Source organism: Cervus elaphus, chromosome 16 (assembly GCF_910594005.1).
Source record: "Cervus elaphus chromosome 16, mCerEla1.1, whole genome shotgun sequence".
NCBI classification, from domain to species: Eukaryota; Metazoa; Chordata; class Mammalia; order Artiodactyla; family Cervidae; genus Cervus; species Cervus elaphus.
In genome coordinates, this window is record NC_057830.1 from 38,549,289 (window position 1) to 38,569,238 (window position 19,950).

Genomic DNA, 19,950 nt, shown 5'->3' on the forward strand with positions numbered 1-19,950 from the left:
CCTGGGTTGGGAAGATGCCCTGGAGGGAGAAGTGGCAACCCACTCCAGTTTTCTTGCTGGGAAAATCCCATGGACAGAGGAACCACAGTCTGTGGGATCGTACAAGAGTTGGACGTGACTGGGCACGTACCTCCATGCACATTGATGCATAAAATAGTACTATTAGAGGTCACCTTGATTTAAGTAAAAGTAAGTGTATAAATCAGGCCAGTCCCAGAATTCCCTGGCGGTCCAGTGGTTAGGACTCCAAACTCTCACTGCTGATGTTGAGGGCCCAGGTTCATCCCCTGGTCAAGGAACTAAGATCCCACAAGCAGAAAAAAAAAAAAAAAAAGAAAAAATCCCACAGCCAAAACCAAAATCAGGCTAGCTCCAAGTGTCGTGAACACTCATTCATCTTCTTTTGCTCTTCAAATCAACAATGAATTGTTTATGTAAAAAAAAAAACACCAAAAAAAAAATGCAGTTTGAGGAGTCCCTTGAAGTTTTCTTCTTTTTAACTATTTGCTTTTGAAATAAACAAGCTGAATTTAACTGCCTAGTTTTGAATTCAGTGAACTAGTTTGAGTAAATCGGAACTTAGACACTGTGTGTAAGTCACAGAGAGAGCCCACACTGCTCTTTCTCCCCGAGAGGAGGACCCAGCATTCCTGCGTGGAGAGCAAGGTGGTGATGCCCGCCCAGTGCTGTCATCTTGGAAGATATGGCTGTCACTCTATCAACTTGGAGTCTGAAGCTGTATCTATTGTGAGAGTCCCTTTCTCCAGAGACATGTGGGACATGAAGCTGAAGCATGAGGCGCTGTGGACCATGAAATAAGGCCCATGAAAAGGCCATGAAACAAAGCCAGGCATTTCTTTTTAGAGCAATCATCATTCCTGAGGAATAAAAGCAGATCTTTCTTGCCAGGAATTACTTGATCATGAAGCATCAGAATGAGAAAATGGCTTTGAAAGACTTAACTAATCACGTGGAGCTTGCAAGCTGCCCAAGCGAGTCATCATCTCCAAGGCTACAACACACCATTAAAGCCAACACATTCATTTTACATCTCCGCGATCAGGCTTGTTTTCTCCTCTGTTCTCATCCTACTACCCATATGGGGCCACATTCCCCATCTGTGTGTTCCTTTCATTCTTCACTGTTGAGATTTTAACTTCTATGATTATAAAAAATTATCAGGATCAAGTCTTGGTTTGATGATGTGCTTTACTTTCAAGAGCACTCAACATCTTTCCTCCTAACACTGAGAGCTAGGATGTGTATTTCACACATTTTGCAGGTAAAATAAGAGCACAGGGTTTATAGCAATTAGTTTCCCTTGAGCTGCCTTCTGCATGTTATTTTTTTTTATTTAAAAAATTTTTACTTTTTGGCCATACCGAGCAGCATGTGGGATCTTAGTTCCCAGAGCAAGGATTGAACCTGTATCCCCTGCATTGGAAGTGTGACATCTTAACCATTGAACCACCAGGGACGTTCCCATCTGCTTACTAATGTCTCATGGGCAGTTGTCAACTTCCCAGGGCAAAGTCAATGTCCTGTTTTCCTTTCTCTTCCCTCCCTTCCTGCCCTTTTCTAAAATCTTTCCCAGTCATTCCCATGTCAATAGATGGAAACCCTATTCTTCCTGTTTCTGAGGCCAAACACCCCTCACATCATCTTTGCTTTCTCTTTTGTCCTACTCTTTACAAATTTCCATCAGCAAATCATATGGAATTGACCAGTGGCCTGCATCACCAATGCTTCCTTTGGATTCTAGGCACAAAACTGTTTTGCCTACATTCTTGTAATACTTTCCTGTGGTGATGGTTTGGTCGCTAAGTCGTGTCCGACTGTTGTGACCCCATGGACTGTAGTCTGCCAGGCTCCTCTGTCCATGGGATTTCCCAGGCAAGAATACTGGAGTGGGTTGCTATGTCCTTCTCCAGGGGATCTTCCCGATTCAGGGACTGAACTCACGTCTTCTTAATCACAGACAGGCTCTTCACTGCAGGTGGATTCTTTACCACTGAGCCAGGAGAGGAGTATAATTGCTTCCTAACTGGCCCTTTTGTTCTGGACTATTTGTACTCAACATAGCATCCAAAGTGGTTCTTTCTATATATACCTGTGTCACGTCTTTGCTCAAAACCTTCTAAAGCTCTGCATTGACTGTAGCTACAAGAGCTTCACTGATCAGGTCCCCCGTCTCTCTGACCCCTGCTTCCTTGCCCTTTCTGTTTCCACCACCATGGTTCCTTATTATTCTACAACTGTGCTGAATAAGGTTTTACCTAGAGCCTTTGTACTTGTTCTTTTTCTGCCTGGAATGGATTCTGTCATATTTATATATCTGTGAATCTCTCATAGATATGTGCATATTATCTCATAAATGTCTCATATCTTTATTAGAGAGACCTTCCTTAACTTCCCTATATGAAATAACAAACTGTTTATCCCCTCTCCTAAACCTCCTTACTCTATTTTTTTTTCCAAAGCAATTATCACCCTCTAAACCTTTATTTTTTTTTTCCCCTTCTTCTTACAGGAATATAAACTTCATGACGGCAGGGACTTAATCTGGTCACTCCTATATTGCCTGGGGGTAGCCTGGCACTACACCTGTCCCATAAAGTATTTGTACTTAGAAATACTTGTTGAATGAATGAATGTGAGTTAACGAGTTCAGAGATATTCCAAGATGGAATGGGCTGCCTTAGTAGCCAGGAGATCCCATCCTCGAAGGAATTTCCCATATTGGCAGTTTGATATAAATGGACTGAAAGATCACAGGAGTTTGGCCAAATTTGATGTTCTTCAAGGAAAACAGCATAATGTAGAGTAGAAAGCGTGTGTCAGAGAGAACTGGGTTGAGTCTTTTCTCTGATACTGGTTCTGTGACTTTGGATAATGTATTTAACTTTCCTAACCGCAATCCTTTAGGATTAGGAGGGATTCATGTATTGCATTTGGAGAAGGAAATGGCAGCCCACTCCAGTATTCTTGCCTGGAGAATCCCAGGGAAAGCGGAGCCTGGTGGGCTGCCGTCTAAGGGGTCACACAGAGTCGGACACGACTGAAGCGACTTAGCAGCAGCAGCAGCATGTATTGCATGAATCCCTGGCATTTATCACATCCCCCTCCATCCTTCTGCACACAACTCCCCGTGTTTATGGCCACTGTAACCCTTTCATTTGAGTTGATTTGATAGTCTCAAAATCATAACACATTTTATATATTCTCATACGGTGGTTATTACTGATATAATCTATGTAAAGCAGTTGCCCTGGTTCCTGATACTTAACAAATTCATAACAAACATGATATATGATGATACTAATGCCCCTTCCAGCCTTGGGATACTGAGAAGCAGTAGGGGACCTGCCCAAGGCCACCTGAGTGATGAACGTACCTGTTGACTCTAGCTAGATCATGCTTTTCTCACCAGACTATTTGGCTACAAAGTTAGGGATTTCCATAATGTTTTATGAATGAACTTTTTGGCCAACCCTGTATATTGTCAATTTCTTCCCTTCAGGATTTCTTCTTTAGTTCTGGGAAGATTCTTGCCTCTCCTGATTCTCCCTGGTCTCTCGATTGCTTTCTATTTTGAAATTTTTTTCTCAAGCCCATCTCGCCTACATTGCGATCTTTGCCACTGATAGTTATTTTGCCTAATGTCAATTTTTAAACCAAAAACAACGTCACCCCAGATTGCTTACACTGACTCATCGTTACGTGGGATGAACAGAATATCAACTCATTCACTCCTAGAGCTGATATATCCTCTGCATAAACTGGATGCTCAGTAAACATCTGTTGATAAGCATTGATCGCTCAGGTTTCAAGGAAGGGTCGAGGATAACAGTATTTGTCATAATAAAGATTGTTATTGTCAACCAAACATGTTTATTTTCATAACTTGAATGTGGGCTTTTGTGTTATGATTTTGAGACTATTGAATCAACTGGAATGAAAGGGTTACAGTGGCCATAAACATGGGGAGTTGTGTGCAGAAGGATGGAGGGGGATGTGATAAATGCCAGGGGTTCATGCACTACCTTGTCATGATGATGAATTTGAAATAAAATGTGAGAACATTATAGCATATTGTTACTGAATGATATTTTCAGAATGATCACAGCCTTATCAAATTTGTGCATAAAAGAAAGGTAGAAATACACCAAAATAAACAGTTATCTAAGATGGCCAAAATGTGGGTGAGTATTCTACAAGGAATAATTGTTGTATTTTGAATTTGAAAATGAAAATATCTTTTCATTAAAAAAAAAAAAAAGAGTCCTGTAGGCTTTCCTCTCAAGGAGATAAATCACTTCTCTGAGCTTCTGTTTTGTGCAAATTGAAAAGAGAAATCACAACATCTGTTCTACACATGTGAAGTTTAAGCGGGATGATGTATCTGCAATTGCTTTCTAAACTGTAGAGAAATGTATGGTTTCAGATGATTTAATTATTGGCCTTGCTGTTGAGACTCAGGTGAACAGCTATCTTTGATGTGGCTCTTGCCCAGAATATCTTCTGGCTGTCTTGTCTTTTTTGGGGTAGAAATACTCAGGTCTCATTTACCTCTCGAGTGACCACACTGCATGTGCTCAGGGGAAAAAAGAAGATCTGGAATGAGAAAACACCACTGTTTTTGGTGCAGTGGTAAAGAATCCACCTGCCAGTGTAGGAGATGCAAGAGATGTGGGTTCGATCCCTGGTTGGGAAGATCCCCTGCAGGAGGGCATGGCAACCCATTCCAGTATTCTTGCCTGGAGAATCCCATGGACAGAGGAGGCTGACAGGCTACAGTCCATGGGGTTGCAAAGCATTGGACATGACTTAGCGACTGAGCACACGTGATTACGATTGTTTTCAGCAAGATTTTGGTTTTCCTGGCAGATTAGTCCTTGAAAGATTCCTGCTTGAGCATTATTTCAAGTAGGTAAAGCTGTGAATTTTGCATCTGTTATCTCTGGCCCTCCTATCCTTGACAACGCTGCCGTGTCGTGATTACTTACTGTTGTTTGGTCACTGAGTCTAACTCTTTGTGACCCCATGGACTGTAGACTGCCAGGCTCCTCTGTCCAAGGGATTCTCCAGGCAAGAATTCTGGAGTGGGTTGCCATTTCCTTCTCCAGGGGATCTTCCTGATCCAGGGTTCGAACCTGCGTCTCCTGCACTGGCATGAGGATTCTTTACCATTGAGCAACCAGGGAAGCCTGATTACTTCTTGTACTTTCATCCAGCTCCTGTCATTCTTCTAGTTCCAAAGCTGAACAGGTGCCCTCACCTTGATTCATGTGGGGAATAGCTGGAGCCTTCTCTGGGGGCCTCTGCCTGACTGGTGGCATTCTGCCTTGGGCCTCTTTTGGTCTGAGATGTGCAGTTGTTCCAGAGAGAGACACAGAGTAGGTGAGATCCATTCCATTTGCCATCTTTGCTGCATTGCTTCTCCTGGTAGGGAGAGATATCGCCTTAGCAGAATGATACAACTTTCCCGTTGACAAGCAGTGCGTGATGGTGGGACATATGCTGGGTGGCTCTATTGCCCATTATTCATCCTTTATCACCAAAGGACATCTGCTAGGACCCACATTCCTGAACATTTTGAACCATTTCATAAAGAAGAGTATTTACATTGCAGGCCTATGCATTCCCTTTGTCTAAGATGGGAAGTGGGGAAAAATCTGAATAGATGAATGATCAATTGATCCAATAATGAATGATCTTGATGGTCACACACCAGGCATGCATGTTCACAATCGTGGAGCCTTTGGCTCAGAGGGAGAAGAAGGCAGGGACCTCTGATGGATGTATAAGAAGGAGAAAAGAAGTAGAAAAGCAAAGGGAAGCTGGGAAGGACACTGCAGGTGTTCTCACCTTCTTAGAAGTTCTGCTTTACAAATCCAACTTTTGGATCTTCCTGGTTTATTGATCCTCTTCTATTGACCATAGTTTCCTGACTAGGCAGAGTCATTTTTTCTATATTTTATGTTTCATTTTATTTTTTTACAAAAATTTTATCACAGAAAAATGTAAACATATATACAAGTCTGTTATGACTCCACTTCAACCATGATCAGCTTATTAGTCAAATTTCTTTTAGCTCTACAAAATTCCTACTCTCCATGCCCATTGGATAATAGTTAGCAAATCCCCAAATATCATATCATTTATCTGTATTACAGTATGTAACTCTAAAATTCGTAAGACTCTTTTAAAAAGATAACCATACTATGATCATTTTTAAAAACGTTAACAATGCTTCCAGAATAGCATCAACTAATTAATCAATATCAAAATATCTGTTTCATATTTTTTTTACATTAAAATCACTGTTAACACCAGAGTTAAAAAAAACATGCCCTGACTAACAATAAGTAGCATTTATTGAGCTCTTATCATAGAAAATTTATACTGTCCTAAATGCTTCACACCCTGGTGGCTCAGACAGTAAAGAATCTGCCTGCAATGCCAGAGACCTGGGTTTGATCCCTAGGATGGGAAGATTCTGTGGAAAAGGGACATGGCTACCCACTCCAGTATTCTTGCCTGGAGAATTTCATGGACAGAGGAGCCTAGTGAGCTACAGTCCATGGGGTTGCAAAGAGTCAGACACGACTGAGCGACAACCACCACCACCACAACAAATGCGTTACAAAATTGTATTCTTCAGTCCTTAAAATAGCTCTATATTGGTTCCATTTTACAGATGCAAAAACTGATGCTCAGAAAAGTGAATTGCCCAAGGTCACACAGTGAGCGTATGCTTCCTCTGTCGGTTTGTTTTCAGCTTCACGTCTCACCTGTGCCCCTCTGCCCTGCAAGGCAGGAAACTACATGTCCCACGCTCCCTTGATGAGGATTCCTGGTAACACTGGCCAGTTGGAGGTACTAGAGGTACTAACGAAAGAGTGGAAAGGGTGGATGGGGGGCCCCGAGGGGAGAACCGGAGAATGCCTCCCTGCCATCATGACCCTGCTCAGGCAGCTGCATCTCCTTCTGGATTCTGTCTTCCTTGGACTGTTCCTCCCTCCAGGGCCTGAGTTCTCACTAAACTGCCTCTGCTGCTGTGGTTCCACCTCCAGCTGGATGGCCTTGGCTTCTGGGCTCTGGTAACAACATTTACTTCCGGGTGTCACTCCAATTTCAGAGGCGATTACTGAGGTTTCTTTCCATTGCTTTGTATCTCCTGCTGTAGACTGAACTGTGTCCCTTCCAGATTCACACGTTGAAGCTTTAACCCCTTGTATTCAGTGATAGGGTCTTTAGGGAATTAATTAAGGTTAAATGAGCCATAAAGGGGTGTGTGCTGAGTTGCTCAGCACTCAGGACTCTTTGAGACCTCACCGACTGTAGCCTGGAAGGCTCTTCCACCCGTGGGATTTCCCAGGCAAGAATACTGGAGTGGGTTGCCATTTCCCCCTCGAGGCCATAAGAGTGGGGCCCTGATCTGATTGAATCAGAGTCCTTAAATAAGAGACACAGACTTGGAGAGCGGGCGTTTGGACACTGGGCAGAAAAGGGAGGGTGGGATGAATCGGGAGAGTGGCGTTGACATATATGCACCACGTGTATAAAATAGACAGCTCATGGGAAGGCGCTGGGTAGCACAGGGAGGTCAGTTCAATGTTCTGTGGGGACCTGGATGGGTGAGATGGAGGGGTGGAGGGAAATCCGAGAGGGAGAGGGTATATGCATACGTATAGCTGATTCACTTCATTGTACAGCAGAGACTAACATAATTGTAAAGCAATTATATTCCAATCAAAAAAGAAGATACGGGAAAAGGCTGTCTCTCCCCTGCCTGTAAGGGAGAAAGTGACTTCTCTAAGTAAACCAGGAAGGGAGATCTCATCAGAACACGATGATGTTGGCATTCTGATCTTGGATGTCTAGCCTCTAGAAGTATGAGAAAATATTGAATGTTAGTGTGGGCAAGGGACACATTTTTAATGTTATTTACTTTTCTCATTCTTTGTCAAGTCTTTGTCCTTTTTCCATCAAGAGTTTACTTCTTTCTACCAAATTGGTGGAGAATGTAGATACTTCGGGAGCTTTCACTTTTCCTCCCTGGATCTTATATGTTGCATCTTTTAATGAGGATGTTGAGATCCACGTGTCTTCCTGAGAACTGTAAGCACGTTTCTCGCTAAGAATATGAGCCAAAGCAACTTACTAATTGCTAATGAGAAAGTGATCACTTTAGAAACACTGGTGGCTGTTCATGGGTGGCTGATGAATAAAAACAGGCATCAGCTCTCCAAATGTCATGGACACATAATTTGCGTCTAGTTATAATGGCCAAGGGAATGAGCTCAGTGGGTGGAGGGAAACTGCTTTCACAGCAACATGGTGATTATTAAGCTGGACAATAATGCCCAGCAAAGAGAAATTCCCTCTCAAGCTATGACAGTAACAGATTTTGGCGGGTGGGATGTGGAAGTGACATATCCAAATATGTCCAAATTTCTAACAAGTTATATTCAAGGTACACTTTACTAGAGCCATACAAAACTAACGATGCATGGAAATAATTTCATTTGGTACTTACTCATCTCCCCACAACACCTGCCCCCCAAAACAAAGCTATAGGCCTAAGGGCCTAAAGTCCAATGGTCTTTAGAATGATCACCTTCCTCTTAAGTATTATTTTTAAAAAGGGTTTTTGACCAAGTTACCTATTAATTTTTAAAACTATGCTCCCTTCTAAGACAACATTGACTTACAGAAATGACTTAAGTAGTATTACCTAAAACTAGTAATTTATTTAAGATATGATGTGATGATTTTCAAGTGATCTCAAATAAGAAATTGAAGAGAACCCTGAGAACTTTGCACTATGCTGTTGAGCACAACCAACATGGATATGGGGATTTAAAGTTGCCTTCATAGGCCTAGTGCAAAATTGTTTCTCTCTCCTGCTCTCAATATTGTTTTAAATAATTTGCATCAAGAAAAATTTAAGCCCCATGATTATGTAGGTGGATTATTGGTTGTCTAAGTAATTTCTATAGTTTATTGCAGTGCAAAATGCAATTATTTTCCACCCCAATTTTCTATATGAACAGTAAATATATTGTACAATGTATTATCAGAATACACTGAAGAAGAAATATATGTGCATATGAGTACATATCTATATTGTGTGCTTATTTTTGTTAACTCATTGCAATGCAGTCTGTATTGAAATAATATGTAAGGAAACTAATGTTCTATTTGATATCTTCAAATTAAGTAAATTCTACACCTATAGCTTTGATTCAATTTTAAATTCAATTCATTCAACAAATGATTTTGACAAGCTACTATGTACTTGTTACAATGCTAGGCACTTTGTACAGATACTATCTCATTTAATAACCTGAGGAGCCATTTATAAAAAAAGATTTTATTTATTTATCTGGCTGTGTCAAGTCTTAGTTGTGGTAGGCCAGATCTTCATCTGTGACGTACAAACTCTTAGTTGCTGTATGTAGGATCTAGTTCCCCAGCAAGAGGTGGAGCCTGGGCCCCCTGCATCAGGAGTATGGATTCTTAGCCACCTGACCACGGGAAGTCCCTCAGCAGCCCTTTGAAGTATGTTAGTGCCCGTTTATTACAGATAGGAAAGTGGAAGCTGTCTTAGTTTGGTCTGCTTTAACAAAATTTCAAAGACTTGAGTGGCTTGCAAACAACAGAAATTTATTTCTCACAGCTCTGGAGGCTGGAAAGTCCAAGGTCAAGGCCTCCTGATTCTGTGTCTGGTGAAAGCCCATATCCTGGTTCATAGATGACTGTCTTCTCAATGCTCTCATGTGGTGGAAGGAGCAAGGGAACTCTCTGGGGTCTCTTTAACAAGGGCACTAATCCCATTCATGAGGGCCCCACTCTCATGATCTCATCATCTCATACTGGCTCCACATCCAAAGGAACACAAACTTCACAAACATATTATATATATATGTATGTTAATATATATATAATATATTATATAATATCTATACTATATATTAATAAATTAGTATATTTTATACATTAATAATATAGTGGACCCACAACACACAATTTTACTGTCTGTTGACTCAGTGTGTTTGCAAAAGCTCTACACTTCTAAGGGCAGAGGAGCCCTGGAAGTAGATGAGTTTTGTGTTGACTGGATAAAATAATTCACTTAAAAATAGCTCCTCTTTTCCTTTGGGCCAATTATATAAACCACTAAGAAAAAATAACTTGCTCCAAACTGGAACGACCAACCTATTTGTTGTGGAAATGAATATCCCAGTGTTTTAATACTGTCTCTGCAATGACTGGCAATAGAAGGCGGTGCTAGAAATAACACTTTCCTTTTCCATTGACTATTAAAGTTACCAGGAGAAAGTGGCTGCCACATTTTTGTACACTGCAAGCTGTTGTGGTAGAAAGAATCACCACTTATGTTGTTTCTGGATGTTTTACTCTTCTCATGATGCAAAGAATGCCATTGCATCATTTTTATTTAATGTGAAGAGATTTGTAAGCATATTAAATGAAAGATGCATGGCATAGATCTATTTTCTTTCTTTCAAGCTGGAAAGAAAAAAAGAGAATGCAGTAAATCCTCCTTATAAACTGAGATGGCCATGATGGATGGGTTTGAGGGGCAATGTAATAGTACAGGGGGTTAAGAATATGTGCTCTGGACATAGAGAATGGGATTGTGGACACTGTGGGGGGAAGGATAGGGTGGAACAAATTGAGAAAGTAGCACTGATGTATATATCCTACCATGTGTCAATCAGATGGCTATTTAGAAGCTGCTGCATCGCACATAGAGCTCAGCTCAGTGCTCCCTGGTGGCCTAGAGGCGTGGGATGAGGTGGGGTGGGGTGGGAGGGAGGCTCAAGGAGGAGGATATGTGGACTTCCCTGGTGATCCTGCGGTTAAGACACTGTGCTTCCACTGCAAGAGGCACGGATTGGATTCCTAGTCAGGAAACTAAGATCCCACATGCTACACAGTGTGGTCAAATTTTTTTTTTTTTTTTAAAGAGGGAGGCTATATATACACACACACTTACAGCTGATTCACTGTTGTGCTATGGCAGAAACTGCCACCATGTTGTAAAGCAATTATCCACCCAAAATAAAGAAAGAATATATGCTCTGGAGCTGGACTATGTGGGTTTTCTCTTTTAGCTGTGTAACGTAAAGAAAGCTTAAAAAGAAAATCTGTGCTTCAGTTTCCTCATGTTTGAAGATTGAGAGCTAATCAGCTTTAGGACTTCTTACAAGCCTTAAAACAAAATAGTATCTCTAAGGTAATTTACTGGAAAAGTAGAAATCCTGTTTTCAGTGGCTTGATGTCTTTGCAGCCAGGTACTGACTATAGGCAGAGAAAAGATATCTTAATTTCCTAATAAATTGGAAGTTTGTGCCTAGTTTTGAATAGAGCCTCTCCCTGTCACTGAACATAATTGGAAACATGAATTTCAAATTGCTTTCTCTTTAAATAGCAGTGCGATGATTGACACTGACAACAGAATTAGTGAATTCTTCAAGGTAAGATCATTGTATACGCAAGTGATGGGTGTGTGTGCTCAATCATGTCCAACTCTTTGCAACCCCGTGGACTGTAGCTAACCAGGCTCCTCTGTCCATGGAATTTTCCAGGCAAGAATACTGGAGTAGGTTGCCATTTCCTACTTCAGGGGATCTTTCTGATCCAGGGATCGAATCCACATCTCTTATGTCTCCTGCATTGCTTTCTTTACCCTTGAAGCACCAGGGAAGCCCCTTACCCGAGCCATAGTCCACAGTAAAATATTCATTAAATTTAGGAATCAACCGAGCAATTTGATATTTAGAAATGTCTTCTTGGCTTATCAAGGGTATGCTGTTCTGTTATTTTTAAAGAGGGCAAAACAATGGTCTGTCTTTTGGAATACTTAGAAATATTATTAAATTTTTTTCCGTATCAGGAAAGAAAAGGAAATGATTAAAAATAAAATTACGAGCTGAAGGAATGTGTCTAGTGCTGACCTTTGGGTGGGTGGACGGGTGTTTGTTGATTGATCCTATCATTTTTAGACAGCATATGCAACACAAGAGGTTTCTAAACTCACGAGGTAGCTCTGTTATGAGAGTTCTAGGTGTAGACAGATGAAGATTTTTATAGCAGTGGCTATATATTTAGTAGGTATTTTAAAATTCAAGTAGCCTCTTCTATAGTGAATGCTGTGTTGCTTCAGTTGTGTCCGACTCTTTGTGACCCTCTGTTCTGTAGCCTACCAGGCTCCTCTGTCCATGGAATTCTTCAGGCAAGAATACTGGAGTGGGTTGCTGTGCCCTCCTCCAGGGGTTCTTACCAACCCAGGAATCAAACCCAAGTCTCTTATGTCTCCTGCACTGGCAGGTGGGTTCTTAACCACTAGCGCCACCTGGGAAGCCCAGCCTGTTCTCTACATATATATATATATATATATATATATATATATATATGTATATATATACTTTGCTCAGTTGCGTCTGACTCTTTGCGACCCCATGGACTGTAGTCCACAAGGCTCCTCTGTCCATGGGCTTCTCTAGGAAAGAACACTGGAGTGGGTAGCCATTCCCTTCTCCAGGGGATCTTCCCGACCCTCCCACATTGCAGACGGATTCCTTACCATCTGAGCCACCAGGGGAGGCCCTATTCCTACTTCAGGCAGCAGCTCCCAGACTTTTCTCTGGGGAAATGACTGCAGTCAGTCTTGATGGGGCTGTCAATCAAAGCGCTTCTTCCCCTGCTGGTCAAACGCGTGCTCTTTTTCTGACTTGCCAATGAAGTGACAAAGTCTCAAGTTTCATTAGCCATGTGACTGCCTGATGATTTCTGCTGTCTCCATTCCTGGAACTGTCCTTCCCTCCAATTGCCTCTTTGACTTATCCCTCTATCCTAGAATTTATGCTGTATTTTTCCAGTATACTCTTTTCAATGTGTAAAATTCTACATAACTAGAGTAAGTTTTTCTGATTACACTGAAAAATTCTGTTTCACTTTGGATGTTATTGCTTTAGAAAAAGGATTGTATTAACATAAAACATGGTGGTTTTAAAGAAAAAATATGTAAGTAATAGTACAAATGATATGCAGAAATAGCAAACATTGTGAGGACTGGTAAAGGACTGATGATTGGAAAACATCATTACAATTATTTACACTAGCAATGTAATATATTAGATGTATTCTGGGATTAAAACTGAGATATCTTGGAAAGTCATTAAAGAGATCATCCTGGATTGTATTATTGGGATGATCCTTATTGATAAGAAAGACTTGGAACAAATATATTTTTAGTGGTTTTAAAGGTTTATGACAGATATATTTTGAAAAGGGTGTGGTAATATTTCCATGGTCAAGATCAGACCTTTAAATTTTTTTTAAATTAAATTTTATTTTTTTTCCCAGGACTTAACCCCCCACCCCACCCCCAAACTAAAAACATTTACTGCTCGTATCAGAGAATCCTGTTATACTTTTTCTAGGTGGAGTGGGGCATTATTTTCCCTAATTAGGAAAACACAGAAAGTATAAACCTCTGTTGACCAAATTAAGAATCAGTGCTGCAGATAAGCATGTGTGTGTACCAGAATCATGCATTTGAGGCTGGGTGTTTCCTGTTAAGACTGTTAAGAGGTTCCAGTCCTGCTTCTTCTGAACACATTTATATAAACGCAGTGAGGTCCTTTTGCCCCAACTCCAAGGAGCAAGTTAAGACTCTTTTCTTGCCCCTCCTACCTTGAGGTTTTCTGAGTTCCATCAGAACACCTGAAGATGGAAGACTTCCATGCCCCTATTTTTACCTTTTTACAGATGCTTTTTTCGGCAGTTTTTCCAGTAACCACTCTCAGGGAAATAGTGATAAGAAATGCAAGTCGTTCATAAGTGAAAGTGAAGTCTCTCAGTCGTGTCCGACTCTTTGCGACCACATGGACTGTAGCCTACCAGGTTCCTACGTCCATGGGATTTTCCAGGCAAGAATACTGGAGTGGGGTGCCATTTCCTTCTCCAGGAGATCTTCCCAACCCAGGGATTGAACCCAGGTCTCCCGGACTGTAGGCAGACGCTTTACCGTCTGAGCCACCAGGGAAGTCATAAGCCCCCCAAATATTCTGCTTTAGGGAAAGAAGGGTCAGGCAGTGGAGAATTCACTTCAAAATGACACGACCTGAAGCAATTGACTATGTTTCCAATATGACCTTTATTGAGCAAGTACTGCTGTGACATTTAACATCAATCAACTAAAAGTTGCAAACTGTGCATGTCAACGAGGTTCTCCCATGAACAAAAGTCCTTTTTAAATGCACCAGTGAGGTAAACATAATTATTCATATATAGCTTTCTTAAGGCTAAGAGAGTTCTGTGTTTCATTTATTATTTTTGGCTCAGTTGGTTCTTTGCATAATACACCTCAAGACATTCCCCGAGTGCCCCCCTTCCAACAGCTTAGGAAATTGGCCAATTCCCCAGGTACATACAGTTATCATGCATTTGAATCACCCAAAGACTGGGGGTGGGGAGCACCCTGAGCTTGCATGCAGGTCCCTCATATTGCACAAAGTAAAATACAATGTCTGGAGCCCCCATGGGAGAACCCGTTCTGTTTTGAAGCTGTCAATCACATGCATTTTTGAAATTGTCATATGGCTTAACCTTTTGCGATGGACTCAAATATTAGTCACTGTGGGTGACTTCCTTTACTATGGCGTGTGAAGTGACTTTCTCTACCTTTTTAGTAGACACTAGTTTCTCCTCAAAGGTCTCTTCATGCTCTTCGACCTTTTGAGTGACGGTTACAGATTTGGTGATATACTTGGTAGCACCATCTCCCCCCTCACTGGTGATTTTTTCTACCATTTTGGTTACCATCACTTTCTCCTCACTTTTCTCACCGCCCTTCTTTTCATCCGCTGGGCTCACGTCGAGCCCGTTGGTGACGACTCCTTTCTCCTCTTCTCCCCCACTGCCTTTCTCCTTAGTTTCCTGTTCTTCCTCCTTCCCCTCCACCTCCCCATTGATGGCTATGTCTTCCTTCCTGGATTCCTTCAAACCTCCCTCCTCCTTCCCTCCCACCTCTTCCACTTTCTCCTTCTCCTTCTCCTGTGGCTTCTCCTCTTTGGCTTCCTTCTCGGGGCTCACCTTTACGGGCTTGGCGGGCACCTCCTCCTTCACGGGGGACTCCGCCTTCACTGGGGACTCAGCCTTCTTCTCTGGCACATCCTTTGGCTTCTCCTCCTTCTTCTCTACCTTCTCTTCCTTGGGAGATGCCTTGGCTTCTTCTTTCTTTTCTTCCTCCACCTTCTCTTTCTGTTCTTTCTCAGCTCCAGCTTCTGCTTTGGGTTTCACTTCCTCCACGGGTGATTTTGCCGCTGGGGACTTGGCCGGCGGGGATTTTGCTGCTGGGGACTTTGCCTCTGGGGACTTGGCCGGCGGGGATTTTGCCGCTGGGGACTTTGCCTCTGGGGACTTGGCTGGTGGGGATTTTGCCACTGGGGACTTTGCCTCTGGGGACTTGGCCGGCGGGGATTTTGCAGCTGGGGACTTTGCCTCTGGGGACTTGGCCGGCGGGGATTTTGCCGCTGGGGACTTTGCCTCTGGGGACTTGGCCGGCGGGGATTTTGCCGCTGGGGACTTGGCCACCGGGGACTTGGCTTTCTCCGGCTTCTCCACCTTGGCTTCTGCCACCAGCTCCTCCTTTGCAGCCACTTCTTCGGCCTTTTCCTCCGTTTTCTTTTCCTCCTTAGCTTCGGCTGCGGCTTCCTCTCCTTCCCCCTCAGCCTCTGTTTCTCCTTCCTCCTCTTTTTCACTAGAACCTTCCTTCTCAGATCCTCCTTCCTCGGCTTGGTCTGACTTAGCGGCCTCCTCTTCCTCTTCCTCTTCCTCTTGGCCCTCTTCCTCCTCCTTTTCTGCTTCCTCTTCTTTAAGTTCCGGTGCAGCAGCTTTCACTGGAGACTTTTTGGCAGCGACAACTTCTTCTTCAGCCGCTTCTTTCTCCTCCTTTTGTTCAGCCTCCTCTTCCTTGACCTCCTCTTTCATGGAAACGGCCAATTCCTCGGTAATGGCCGTCAGGGCTTCTTCCATTTCTGATTTCTCATCTTCCACCTTGGTTTCCTCTATGATCTCCTCAACAAATTTGTGTTGTACCTTTAGCTTGGGAGCCTCTACCTTGGTTTTCTGAATCTTACTGGATATGGCGATGGAGGGCTGTCGGTATGTATACAGCGGCCCAGTGATGCTTCCTGCGAATGTGCTAAATCTGGTCTCTTCACCCTCCAGGAGTTTCCTTAGGAGAGAGTCAAAGAAGACAAAAGGTAATTAAAATCTCATTGGGCCTTGTGACCTTCATTACAGTATGTGTAAGGTGGTGGATACCTTTGAATAAATAGAATCACATGATGTAATACTTGCTATCATTTCACCAGTCCATTGTGTCATATTCAATGACAGAGAAGGATCTTCAGGGACAATCAGCCAATTGCCCAGTGCAGTAACTAACCACACCCAACAGTCCACTCCCTACACCTAACTGCCAACTCTCAGCTCTGCCGCAGTCTCCTTTGCTGCAACATGAATATGCCAATAAGCTCCCCAGAGACCCCCCAAAAGCCCCTTAAAGTCACCTTCTTGAGCATTTGAACTTTCAGGTGTATACCAAATGTCTTTTAACAAATATACTATCCAAAAAATTTACAAAGCTATTTAGAATACATCAGAATTCAGGCTATATATGTCATAGCTAGGTGATAATATATATGTATTGTGTAAGTTAGTCTGTAATTTTAATCATAAAGTGTCTATTTTATATAACTTTTCACCTTTCCTGAAAACTTAGATGGCTCTGAGTTGAGTGTGATTTATTCTTGTAATATGAATGACTTTACTGGGGAAAATAAAACTGTTCAGCCAAGAATTTTCACCTATGAATTTAATCAACAGCAAGGTGACATCAGTTTATATATATATATATATAAATCTCTTCTCCTTCTCTGGATGTCTGTCTATCTAGATCTAGAAATAGCAGTCTGAATAAAAAGTATATATTCTACCAATCATACTTATTCCCAGCCAGATGATGGCAATAGTAAGCTGTGACTGAGAAAGAGATAAGAAATGTCCTGGTGTTTGTCCTTGACATTATAAAGTTGAAAAATTGAAAGCACTAGAGAAAAATATAAAAAAGAAATTAAAACTGTTTTTGTTTCAAATATTCGGAAAGCATTTTTCACTAAAATAAAGGTTAAGCATAAGCACTGAAATTAATCGCCGATCTCCCTCAAAACACTTTTTATTCAAATACATTAGTTTAACTGCTTACTTTTTTTTTAAGCTGCATAAAAGTTGCAGTTTTTTAGAGTAACTACTTATTAATTAGGAAAGACAACCAGGCACTGAGTTAAGACTCCTGCAACCTACTTGCTTTAACTCAAGTGGTGAAGGTTATGCCAACATGGCCTCTGCACTGCGGCTAGTACTTCGGCCACGTCCGCAGTGAGCAGCCTACCTGTACGCGGCAATCTCAATATCCAGAGCCATCTTGACGTTGAGGAGATCTTGGTATTCTCGCAGATGACGAGCCATTTCCCACTTCGTGCCCCGAAGCTCATTTTCCAGCTGCTGGATGGTGTCCTGAAACCGACACGGCCACAAACTCATCCTTCCAAACAGCCACTTCTTTCGCAAAACACTTGCTTCCTCCCCTCCCTCCAGCTTCCTCCCCTCCCTCGAGCCCCTCCAGCGTACTTCGGGTACTACTTCCAGACCCCCTCCCCGCTTAAAACAAAAATCTAAGGAATTCACAAACAAACAGAATCAGTAAGACAATTAGATGTTTCCTGGGCGTGTCACGCACTAGGACCGGTGGATCTAGAACGTCTCAGCAGGAAACAAACATCCATGGGGAAACCCCAAGGCTGATCTGGCCCTTCCCATCTGAGCCCTTTGGGCTGAAATCAATTTTGGGAATTCTTCCGATCGCAGCTGGAAAAGTTGAGAATACATGAGTTTCTTCACGCCTCTCCTAAAGTTGCTGCTTTATCAACTACCCCAATGTATACTTCTACTTGAAATTCGCAAGCGTGCAAAACTAGAACTTCCGAGGAAAAGAAGCACGTTTTGGAAAAGGCCAAGGCTCTTAGAGTTGGGGATGGTGTGCGGGGGGAGGGGCGCGGAGGGGATGCGAAGGGGCGAGGAAGCTTTGAGCTTCCAACTTGGCTTTGCGGCGCGCGCGCGCACGGGCTAGCGGCCGCTAGGGAGCGCGGCGGAGAGCTCGGCGGGGCGCGGGCCTGAGTGTCGGGAGCGCGCGGCGCTGGCGCTGGCGCAGGCTGGCCGCGCAGCCGCGGTTCCTACCTGGTAGCTGCTAAGGTCGTGGTTGTGGCGCTCCTCAATGTCGCTGAGCTGCCGCTCCAGGGACTCCTTGGTGCCGCGCACTGACTCGAGCTCGATGCTCTTGGACTGCAGTTGGCGCCGGTACTCGGCGATCTCTTCCTTGGCGGAGCGGATGGCTTCCTTGTTCTGCTCGGCCGCCTCGGTGAGCTTGGCGTAGCGGCACTTAAACCACTCTTCGGCCTGGTGCATGTTCTGGTCGGAGTGACACTCGAGCTGGGAGCGGATCTCTTTCAGCGCCGTCGAGATGTCCGTCTTCAGGTAGTCTTTGCGCTCCACGGTGATGTGTGACGCTTGGATCTGGGCCAGCAGGTCGGCCACCTCCTCCTCGTGATTGCTCCGCAGGAAGGCCACCTCATCCTGCAGCGACTGCACCTTCTTGTCCAGCTCCACCTTGACCAGCGACGACTCCTCGATGTCTTTGCGCAGCGCGCGGATGGCCGCCTCCGTGTCGTCGCGCAGCCGTGCCTCCTCCTCGAAGCGCTCCTTGAGCCGGTGGATGTCCTCTTCCAGGTGGTCCGAGTCCAGCTGTACCTGCGCCTTCTCGTGGTTCACCATCTCCAGGGTGGCGCGCAGCTCGCGGATTTCCTGGTCGTACGCGTCGCCCAGCTGGGCGTGCGAGGCCTGCTTCTGCCGCAGCGCCTGGATCTCTGCCTCGATCTCCTTGTTCTGCTGCTCCAGGTAGTGGACTTTCTCGATGTAGCCCGCGAAGCGGTCGTTCAGGCCCTGCAGCTGCTCCTTCTCGTTGGAGCGGGACAGCTTGTAGTCGCCGCCCGGCCCAGAACCGCCGTTAAGCAGAGACGAGGACTGGCTGAAGTCGAGGCTGCTCTCGGCCGAGCTGAGCATGGCGGAGCTGTAGGCGAGGCGCGGGGCCAGCGCGCTGCGCTTGTAGGAGGAAGACACGGTGCTGGGTGAGCCGCGGGACCACGACTGCGAGCGGAAGCCGCTGGACGGGGAGCCGCTGATGCGGCTGAAGCTCGAGCGGGTCTCGGTCACCCGCCGGTAGGCGGACGGGTTGCCCAGCGAGTCCAACGTGTAGCTCATCTTGGAGGCCTCGGGGCGTGTGGCTGTCACAGCGTTCTGCTGGCCTCGCCGCAGCCCATTTATAGCCGCGGCGGCTGGTCCCCGGGCCAGGGCCCCGCCCCGTGGAGGCGGCGGCCGAGAAGGCGGGGACTGCGGGCACCCGGCCGGGAGAGGGGGGAGGATGGGGGGTGAAGAGAGCCCAGCAGTGATTCAGCGCCGGCTCCACGTGGGCCCAGCCGCATCGGACCCTGGACTTCGCTGCCTTGGGCCCGACCCCTCCCCCCAGCTCTTCTTTCGGTGCCAGACCACCTGTCTCTCCCCGCAGGCCCCCTCTCCATTTCTCTTCACCTTCAGATTGCATTTTACACCCTCGGTGGGAAATTCACCCAAAGTCCTTTCTTTGTGTAGTCACTCTTCCGCCGTTCGGGCAGCTTTTCTAACGACCCCCTGGCCACCTTGTGGGTTTTTTTTTTCCCCCTTCTGCACTCTTATCCTCACACTTTTCTCTTCTTTTGCCCTTTCTCTATTACTTTTTTCTTTACCCATATTCTGTGC

The 19,950-nt window shown here is 44.3% G+C and overlaps 1 protein-coding gene across 1 annotated transcript; it reads right to left on the minus strand.

Annotated features, from left to right (window-relative positions):
• Positions 1–14,172: 14,172 nt before the first annotated feature.
• On the minus strand, positions 14,173–19,543 carry NEFM (neurofilament medium chain). Its single transcript, XM_043870524.1, has 3 exons — positions 18,337–19,543; positions 17,492–17,616; positions 14,173–16,273 (listed from the first exon to the last, which is right to left on the minus strand). Exons 1-3 carry the CDS (start codon positions 19,414–19,416, stop codon positions 14,665–14,667), a joined length of 2,814 nt encoding a protein of 937 aa, XP_043726459.1. The 5' UTR covers positions 19,417–19,543; the 3' UTR covers positions 14,173–14,664.
• Positions 19,544–19,950: the final 407 nt, after the last annotated feature.

Excerpts from the sequence above, each read along its gene's own strand:
- NEFM (XM_043870524.1), bottom strand. The coding sequence starts at position 19,416 with ATGAGCTACACGTTGGACTCGCTGGGCAACCCGTCCGCCTACCGGCGG. Across the intron at positions 17,617-18,336 it reads ACGACCTTAGCAGCTACCAG|GACACCATCCAGCAGCTGGA; the intron begins GTAGGAACCGCG and ends TGTCGGTTTCAG. Across the intron at positions 16,274-17,491 it reads ATTGAGATTGCCGCGTACAG|GAAACTCCTGGAGGGTGAAG; the intron begins GTAGGCTGCTCA and ends CTCTCTCCTAAG.